The following is a 10,062-nucleotide window of genomic DNA, read 5'->3' as shown; positions in this document are numbered from 1 at the left end:
TTGCTTGATATTTGGAGTAGAAAGACAATACTGTGATGTCTTTATTGTGTTTTTGGGGTGAATGTGACTGAAAAAAAATGGTACAAACATTCACATTTTGTTAACCATTATTTTGGGAAATTTGATTGAATAAATGACATTTTTGGAAGGCAACCTCGTTTTTTTCCATACTCTTAGCAGTCTTAGCAGCTTGTAAAAACAATGTTATTTACTGCTTTATATAAAGAAATACAATTAATATTATGCAGAATTTAGTTCAGCCTTTTGGTCTGGCCCTCCACAAAATTTTCTGTTTCTCATGTGGCCCCATGGAAAAAATAATTGCCCACCCCTGCTCTACATAATCTTGAACTGTTCTCATTCTAGTCATCTCAGTTTAGTCCTTTTTTGATTTACATAAGAGATCTCAACAAAGGCTTAAACAATACTCAGATTTCCTCAATTTATGCATCTCATATTTTACTCAGGGTTATGCATCAGAGAGCTCTCTAAGTGAACTCATTTAATGCTCATTTAGTTCTCTCTGGTAAAGATGCACAGATGATGACGTTTTGACGTTAGATCACTTGTGGTGTGACCCACACATGACCCACCTAACAGTCGGACGTGGCAAACTCGCGTGAAGAAGAAGCATTTATCTCCAGTCCAGATTTGGCGCCCAGTGAAACGGTGTGGGCATGAAGGATTGTTCAGAACTTGCCACCACGAAAACTCAGAGAAGGTACATTAACATTTTGGTAATTTGCTAAAGTTCTTTCATATTTTTAGACTCAATGTCAAATCCGTCATGTATAGGTGACATTGAACAACCTTACGAACGTTAACTAGCTGGTTTAATGTTAGCCACTTGTACATCACTGGCTGTGCTACAGAAGGTTGTATACTGAGGAGGAAGCAGTTTGCATTACAGCCGTAAATGAGGATTCAAAATGGCGCCTCGGCTCAGTTTTCCCTTCCTCCTCAGTATACAAGTGCACTTCCATGGCAGGAAAAACACTACATTTTGCCATCTATGTAGTCCCCTATTTATACAAAACTGAGTCATTCAGGATTCAGCCATGTTTTTGCTCGGTGTTTTTGCTCGACCAAAGTTATACAGTAGGCTAGGCTAGGACGTCTGCTTTTAATGGAAGTAGCCTAGCCCATGACGTTAAACCATACTTTCACGTTATTTCTTGATAAGGTGTTTTCAGGTTATTACATGAAAATGTCATGAACTTATGTGATATCATGTTATTACATGATAAATATATTGTAAAAACGTGATAAGATATTGTTATAACAGTTTTCACGTAATTACTAAGCCAATTTTTTTTTTGAGTGTGGCAGCAATACGCTTCCGTAGTGCAGCTTGTCTAAAGCTAGACAATTTAACGTTGCTAGCTTATGTTAGTCTCTGTCAAAGCCCTAGATCAGTGGTTCTCAAACTTTTTTCACCAAGTACCACCTCAGAAAATACTTGGCTCTCCAAGTACCACCATAATGACCAACATTAAAATACAGTAGCGTAGTAGGTCTAAGTATTCATTAAAAACAAGGCGGAGGTTTTATTTAACAAGTATATTTAATATTGTTGGCCACTGTAACATTATGCACAGTACTTTGAACAGTAACACTGTGTATAAATATAGGAAAATAAAACACTGTCCTTAAATAATGAATCAAATAAAATTAATTGCACATAAAAGTGAAATAAACATTGTACTAAAATAAATATTAAAAGACAGTTCTTAAAGATGAAATGAAAAGGTACTTAAAAGTTAAATAACTGTACTGTACTTAAATGTTAAGTAAAAAAAGTACTGTACTTGATGTACTTGAAAAAAAATCAAAACAGGCTATGCATAGCTGCAGTTCTTGCCGTTTCTTAACTCCAGTGACTGCTTTCTGAAACAGAAACACCCACAAACAGAGGAAGAACAATAAGATTAAGAATAAAACAAAAGTGAGGAAAAGCATTAAGAATAACAGCTTATAATGTTAAATATACACAGACTATTGACTGATTGACTATTGATTGACAACTTACTGAGCTTAATGTGATGGGTGTGCATGCCTCTGTGAACACAGTCCTGCAACGTCTGGGTCAATGGAGGTCAGCTTCAGTCTCAGGTTTGGCTCAGCATCCACCCTGCTTCTGTACTTTGTTTTTATGACAGCAAGTGAAGAGAAGCCTTTCTCACACAGGTAGGTGGTCACAAAAGGAAGGAGAAATCGCACAGCCTTGTCAGAAAGCACAGGGTATTCACTGTACTGCTTTATCCAAAAGTCCAACAGAGTGTACTTTCTGAAAGATGCCTTCAGTGTTTCATCACAAAACAGCTCTATTAACCTCTCCTGCTCAACAACAGTTAAGTCCATTGAGGCCATGTGAGAGGTGTCGATGTTGAAAGGGTTTCTCATCCAGCTGCTAGCTTCATATTTAGGCATCACTGGGAAATAATTGCAGAACTGTTGTCTGAGTGATGTGAGGTGTGCAGCGATGTTCTCCCTGACTCCATCATCAAGCATCAGGTCATTGTCAGACAAAAAAACTCTCCAAAGCAGGGAAAGCTGAAACATCACCTGTCTTGACTTTGATTTCAAATAACTCCAACTTTTTCAGTAGTGCAATTATTTTGTCCTGGACATCAAAAACATTGATGGAGAGTCCCTGTAGTCCCAAATTCAGGTCATTTAAACGTGAAAAAATGTCAGACAAGTATGCCAATTGACTGAGCCACACAGTATCCTCAAAAATGTCTGACGGGGGAAATTTGTGTCCTGCAAGAACATCTGGACCTCTCTGGCAATTCGAAAAGCCTTGAAAGCACCTTTCCTCTTGAAAGCCACCTTACTTCAGTATGAAGCAAGAGTTGGACATGCTCACTGCCCATCTCCTCGCAGAGCACATGAAATAAGCGAGCATTCATCGGTCTGGCCTTGATGAAGTTCACAGTTTTTACAGCACAATCCAGCACGGACTTCAGGTCATCAGGCATCCTCTTCACTGCCAGCACCTCACGATGGATGCTGCAGTGAGTCCAGCGCATCTCAGGTGCCACTTCTCGGATGCGAGCTGCTACCCCGCTGTTGCGACCCGTCATGGCCCTCGCTCCGTCAGTACATACACCCACACACTTTTCCCAGTCCAAGCCATGCTCCTGGATGAACTTGTTCAGTAACTGGAATATTTGCTCTGATGTAGTTCTGGTCTCCAGTGATTTACAGAACATATGAGCGCCACACCGTCATATTCATATCTCACATAAACCAATAAATTGGCCAAATCTGCAACATCTGTAGTCTCATCAAGCTGTATGGCAAAATATCTACTGTTCTTAATGCGCTCAATCAGTGTCTTTTTAACATCGTCAGCCATGTCGTTTATTCTCCTTGACACGGTGTCATTTGAAAGCGGCACCAAGTTTAACTCTCTGGCAGCTTTCTCTCCACACATGATACGTGTCATCTCTTTGGCTAATGGTAAACACAGCAGTTCCCCGATTGTGTGCGGCTTACCGGCTCTGGCGATCAGGAGGCTGGCACGATATGAAGCTTCCTGTGCTTTGGCTACAGGTGTACCATAGGACAAAATGGTGGACTTGGACTGCTTCAGTTCATCACGTTTTCGTAAAAAAAATCCAATGGTTTGTCCTTTAGTGCTGTGTGTTTGGTTGTAAGATGCCATTTGAGATGCGATGGTTTCATGGACTCATTGCTCAGAACGTCCCCGCATACAACACACTGCGGCCTGGGCAGCTCCTCTGTCCCGCTCCAAATGAATCCCAGTTTTATGTATTTTTCGTCATACTTCCTCCTTACTGGTTTCTGCCGTTTCCTAGCAGTTCTGGGGCTGGTTTTGCCACTGTCGTTAGCATCCGCGCTTGGCTCACACATGTCCTCTTCAGTTCTCCCTCTCTCCTGATCCACGCTCCCATTCGCGGATTTAAGCCACGACAGTAATTTTGTCGTACTCGTCATAATTAGCAAAGCCATCTCCACCTTTTCCCATCACAGCCTAGTCTACCAATGGCGGATAACCGTCTGTCAGCGGAACCGGCGGGAATGCGTACGTATGCTACGTGTGGCTACCCAGAAGCACTTGCAAACTTTTTTAAATTATTAACTTAATTTGTATTTCCTTTCATTTTCTTGTCATCGGTTGATAAGATATTTTCATCCATTCGGATATTATGGATAGTATTTCACTTTTTTTAAATTTATATTTAATTAAGTGATTCTTTGGCATACCACTAGAATGGAGCCCGCGTACCACTAGTGGTACGCGTACCACAGTTTGAGAATCTCTGCCCTAGATACAGCTTTGGTCTGTATGTTTTGAATGCTATTGGTGTTAAGCCATGCTGTAGCCAAAATGCACAGAATTTCAAAATGACTTTGGTATTATTTCAGTCAAGATGATGAAGCTAACATTATTGCCACTGGTTTACAGCTCAATGCCACCGAAAAGAAGCCGGCAGCCTCCTAAAAAATTGGAAGACTACCATAGACTATCAGACTAAATTGCTGAACAAACAGCGGCGGACCAAAATGGTAAGTATATTATTTCCCACAATATGTTCTCACTTTTGTTTAACCATTAACTTGCAGCATATTGTAACAGGAGTGAAAGGGCACTCTTTCAACCCAGGTAAACTAGGAAGTAGCTCGCCTTGATGCGGTCGAGGGATCGAGAAATAGGCAAGTCGGCATCTGCAGTTATGAATAACTTAACAGTTAACATTTCTTTTGCAATTAATTGAATTTGTAGCACAAAAAGTCGGGCGGAATGGTTAGCTGTTGCACATGCCTTGTGAATGGCCTAGCTAGCTCGATAATAACATCAGCAATCTAAATTTAAATGAACTAATATGACCATACTTCTACCTTTATCAGTAATTTGAGGGCTAGACATTAGGACATCGGTTGTCTGGCATTTATTCACTGTGGAATTACCATCTGTAATCGCGTTTATCATCTGCGGTTTGTGTCAACAAGGGTGGCCATATGCCCAGCTTTATATGTAATGCCCTGTCCAGCGTAGCCCCGAGCCAGACATGCATTCCTTTTTGGAATTGCGCTGGAAAGGCATCACAATTTCATACCACACATCATGTGCACTTGAGGGTTTGCCTGAATTTGAACAGTCAGACTTCAGTAGCAAACTTGGAAAATTGAGAATGCAAAGATCTACAGTGAGAAACCAGCTGATGTGCCTAGTTTAATCTTGCACGGTCTCAGCCCTTGATGGCATATGAACTGTTACATATTTGTGGAGGGATAACTTTACTAATAGGTGTACACTGTTTTTACTCTACATTTGAATTTTACATTTAAATACTCTGTTCTCTTTTAGCCCTACATGTCTTTGTGGCATTTCATGACGGCTACACAGCTAAGATTCACAAGACCTGTGATGTAATGACAGGGGAAGGGGAACCAATTGACAGCTTCAAAGACCTGAGTCCAGGAGAAGAAGTACTTGCTAGATGGTGCGACAAGAAGTTCTACATGGCCACAGTGCAGTATGTGACCCTAGATCACAAGAAGAATGACACAAGTAAGAGCACAGCCATGCTTCATGTGGCTGGACAAAGATTCTACAACTCTCCAGTGCTTCCAGAGGATGAGCCACAGTTTCACCAGCCTCCATCTTCACAAGCCATGTCTGGTCAGTCACCTCCATTTGGGTACTTGACAAATAGAGGTGAAACAGTATTTTTTTTTTTAATGTTCCAATTTTCACACAATGTATGAAATTCTAATGTTCAATGGCTTAAGTTTTTTAAACTGTTAGTGTTTTATAGAATTCCCCCCTCTTTCTGCTATGTTCTAAGCCTTTTTCACAACTACAGACATAAAATGTCCTGCAATGTGACATCATATTACAGTAAAGATAAAATATACATATATTGGTGATTTCAACTGCAGATGACATATGTTAAAGTTTAAGAAGCCCTTTCTCAAAATCGTCATTGAAATCCAGGATAGTTATTTTCGACAGCTGTTTTTCAGTTCACTCCTTACTTTGATTCCTTACTCTCACTCACTCCCATGGAAATATTTTGTAAAATGCAAAAAAACTTGCTGTTCTGTTTGGTTTTATTGTGATAGTTAAATTATGCAGTGTTTTAAAAGGTACATCATGATAAAAATGAATTAACTTACTTAAAAGGCATTTAATTCCATTTTAAGTGATGTCATGCCACAGGACATTCAGTCACACCACAGGACGAATTGAGGCACAGTTCAGTCATAAGTGGCAATTTTCTTTAACTAATAAAGTGATTTGCATTTATATCTTCATGAGTTAAAATATAACATGACATTAACATTTGTTTTTTTAGTAATTGATTTTGAACAAAAAGTGCAGTGAACACATCAAGTTGTTCAGGTGATGGAGGCGTTTCATCCAAGATCGCCACCAGGTCCTTTTTCATCTTTCTGTTTTTTGCTTTTGTATTCCTCCATAGCTCACAAAGTCTGTCTCGCTTTTGTTTCTGGAGTGAACTTATATTTCGAGGCTTAATTTCTCCTTTTGCTTTCTTTTCTTGATATCTGTTGATATAACAGTTGTTTGTTTTATCTAGGCAAGTTTCGATATGAACATTTATTATATGAATTCAGATTTAAACTCCCTCACTAACATCCTTTCCCTATATTAACTTATTTACTTTCTTCTTCTCTCCCTAAGGATCTCCTCACACCTCACTTCATCCTGATTTAACCTCTCCCGGTACCTTCTTGACCTTTCTTTGCTCATTCCTAAACAAAAAATAAAAGCACTTTAAAAAACATTTTAAAAACAAGTATCAGAGACTGTTGGCCTTCCATATACAATAAACATGAATACAAATACATCATACATTTTAATTTTAAAAATAACAGGACAGGAGCTTGAAATACATTTGTCTTAAGCATGTCACACCACAGGACAGGACTGTCACACCACAGGACATTAACAGCATTGTGGCCATTTTAATCACGTACTATACTTGACTGACCTTGGAGCTAATGCTAACTGAATAATAATATTGTTTTCAACCTTTTTATGTTATACATTTTTAAAAAAATTCTTAAATAAGAGCTGTCACACTACAGGACACCAGAAATGGACACATACATTGTCTAACAGAAACACTGAAATCTGTATAAATATTAAGATATTAATACTCACCTTTCAAACTTCACAGCACTCCCCAATAACTGAGTTACTTCCTGGTAGGGGTCCAGTTTTGAAGACCCCTACAGTTGTCCATGCAACTGCCTGTTCAAAAACCTGAACTTCCATGTCACGCTGCAGGACGGCATTTATGTTACAAAATTTAACTTGTAAATATTACTGTATAATGTTTTTGCAAGTCAGAACCTTTTTTAATTAGTTAATATTTGCAAAATAATGCCAAAGCTTTTATGAATTATTCCAAATGTTGCTGGTTTATTTTATAGCTGTTTATATTTCATGTCTCATTCGTGTTACAGTCACACCACAGGACATTTGGCATGTTAAAATAAACATGAACAAAAATATTTTTTTCATCCAAAAGTAAATTTACAACATAAAATACTGTAATTTTCTTCATTTACTTATGATTTTTGGAAGGAAAAACACATTTTAGTAAGTATTTACACTATGTTACACTAAAATCACGTCACGTCAACCACCCATTTGCATCGCCACATCACCAGCCTCCATCTTCGCAAGCCATGTCTGGTCAGTCACCTCCATTTGCATCAACACATCACCAGCCCCCATCTTCACAAGCCATATCTGGTCAGTCACCTCCGTTTGCATTGCCACATCACCAGCCTCCATCCCCACTACTCATGTCTTTAGAGCAGAACCAGCCTGTTCTCTTGGATTTGGACACACAGTGTAAACAACCACCTAACCCAACTCCCAGTGCCAAGGAGTCCTTTCTCAATATGCTGCTCCATCACTCCGTCTCTGAAGCATCCATTGCGACCATGAACATGGATGATGAAGATATGGGCTCAAGTTTGCCTGCAGACACAGTCAATATAGACAGGTACTTTGTTTAGATTTGATGTTTAGATTGTCCTGTGTATGTATGCAACCTTGATGGAACAAATTCCTAGTCGGTTTTACCTACATTGGCATTAAATGATTCTGATTCTAAGGTCTCCTCTCAGCAAACAAGGAGAGAATGGCCCTTGGGAGCCATGTGGTGCATGCAAGACAGAAATGTCCAAACTGAAGGAGGAGATGAAGAGAATGAAAGATGTGTTGTTCAGTCTTGGTAAGTTAATTGTATTTGTTGCCATGTGGGGTGTAGTTCATAAATAAATAAATAATTCAGTGTAATTAATAGATTTCCAAACTAGTTTACAATTTTACAAGCATTAAAACTTTCTAATAAATGAAAAAGTGAATAAATTGTACATAAATAAGTAATTCATTGTAATTCATAAATAGATCCCTACACCATCTCTAAACAAGTTTAAAATGTTAAAAGCATTAAAACATATGTCTTTCTGTGTACAGATGTTGAAGCGCTACAGGTCTTCATTGAGAGTGTTAAGGAACTTAAGAGTGGATCCAACAGGGACATCCCAAAGTCCAGAGTTGGCCAACAGGAGCTCTTCCCAAAGAGTGGCATTTTCTTGTCTTCTGTTAGACTTGCAGCCATCCACCAAGATGCAAAGAAGGACTGCCTTCATCTTTTTCACCTTCTGTTCGATGAGTTCTTCTCACCAGAGGAGTGTGCCAATGCTGTTGCTTTTGGGAAGCATGGAAAAGTTCCAGAGGGGAAAAAAGTCTTGGACCATGAAAAAGTCAGTGGAATACTTAGTAAGTAAATTGTTCTATTAATTTCTATAATATTCTTTCATCATGTATTTAAGCAATTAGCCACAAAGGGCGATGATTTATACTGTATTTACAATAGCTAAGGGGTAGCCTAGAAATCTAGACGTACCCTAGCGCAGGTACATCTAGAAACAAACCATAGGGCCTCAGTAGCTGTTCTCTCAAGTTTGGTCGGACCAATCATATCGCTCTATCCTTCTAGAGAATTGCCTGGACTTACCCTAGTGGTAGCTTATCAGGCTACTATTGTGTGCAGAGGCAGTTTGAAAGACAACCATTGATTCCACACCTTGGATTGAGCCCAGTCTATTGGTCATAGCCAGACCATACATTTTGATGTTATAGTCTGGTTTGTCGAGCTAGCTAAGGGGTGTAGTTCGGTACGATGTGCAGCGGAGTGCAGTTAGACCCCCTTAGCCACTGTAAATACAGTATAGCCCATGGCCTCAGGTGGCTTATTGCTTTTCTGTAACTGTTACAACATATGTTGATGGTTTTATTCAATAAAGACACATCAAGTTAAAATTAAAGTGATTTATTTAAAAATAACCATTCCCTACACCTATAATGTAGATTGTCACATAATAGTAAGTGGAACGTTGGCCACAGCTTGTAACGACTTCATTTTTTTACAATTCCTTGCGTAGGGATGTGTACGCAAGGATGTGTAACCTTGTGTAAGGTTAGCCGGGAATTACAACAGAAAGGAACACATTTCAGCCAATCAAAATCAATGAGCGGAACTGTCAGTTTCAGAGCTATTATTACCACACTGATAGATTGATTTTGCCTTTTAACTGCAGCCTACATTATGCACTGCGGAACACTCAGCGGATGGACAGCTGTGGGATCTTCAAAAGTCAAGAAGGCTTTTGTTAATAAATGTTGAACGAGGGCTGGAGGTTCCAAAAAATCCATGAAGCTGGGGTAATTTTCTCTTTTATTTTAAATTATTTCCAATTGTGGTAGGCTTTATTGGTGGGCTCTTTTAAGGGTAGGCCTCTATTGCACTAAAATTATTCAACCTTTTATACAGTTAATGTCAAAATGTGTTAGCCTGGCACTGCACAAACCCACATCAAGATGTTGGGTCTGGGGACACACCATTGGCAGGAGGGGCAGGATAAACGGTTGTCTTTCAAATCCCTCTACACGCAGTAGGATAGCGCTACAACCAATCAAAGCAACGAAGAAGGTGACTTAGTCAGAGCGATGTCACTGCTGTAATGTAGCCTAACCCCAGACCCCAT

General features: G+C 39.3%; 1 protein-coding gene across 1 annotated transcript; it reads right to left on the bottom strand.

Annotated features, from left to right (window-relative positions):
* Positions 1 to 2,732: 2,732 nt before the first annotated feature.
* On the bottom strand, positions 2,733 to 5,364 carry LOC132889881 (zinc finger BED domain-containing protein 5-like). Its single transcript, XM_060926703.1, has 3 exons — positions 5,345 to 5,364; positions 3,254 to 3,545; positions 2,733 to 3,194 (listed from the first exon to the last, which is right to left on the bottom strand). Exons 1-3 carry the CDS (start codon positions 5,362 to 5,364, stop codon positions 2,733 to 2,735), a joined length of 774 nt encoding a protein of 257 aa, XP_060782686.1.
* Positions 5,365 to 10,062: the final 4,698 nt, after the last annotated feature.

This window comes from Neoarius graeffei, chromosome 8 (assembly GCF_027579695.1).
Source record: "Neoarius graeffei isolate fNeoGra1 chromosome 8, fNeoGra1.pri, whole genome shotgun sequence".
NCBI lineage: Eukaryota > Metazoa > Chordata > Actinopteri > Siluriformes > Ariidae > Neoarius > Neoarius graeffei.
This window is presented reverse-complemented; position numbering and strand designations above follow the sequence as displayed.

Bases quoted from the DNA above. Each gene is read 5' to 3' on its own strand.
- LOC132889881 (XM_060926703.1), bottom strand. From the start codon at position 5,364: ATGAAATGCCACAAAGACAT. The intron at 3,546-5,344 runs GTAGGGCTAAAA...TGTAGCCAAAGC, and splicing joins ATGAAATGCCACAAAGACAT to ACAGGAAGCTTCATATCGTG. The intron at 3,195-3,253 runs GTTTATGTGAGA...AAATCACTGGAG, and splicing joins CAGATTTGGCCAATTTATTG to ACCAGAACTACATCAGAGCA.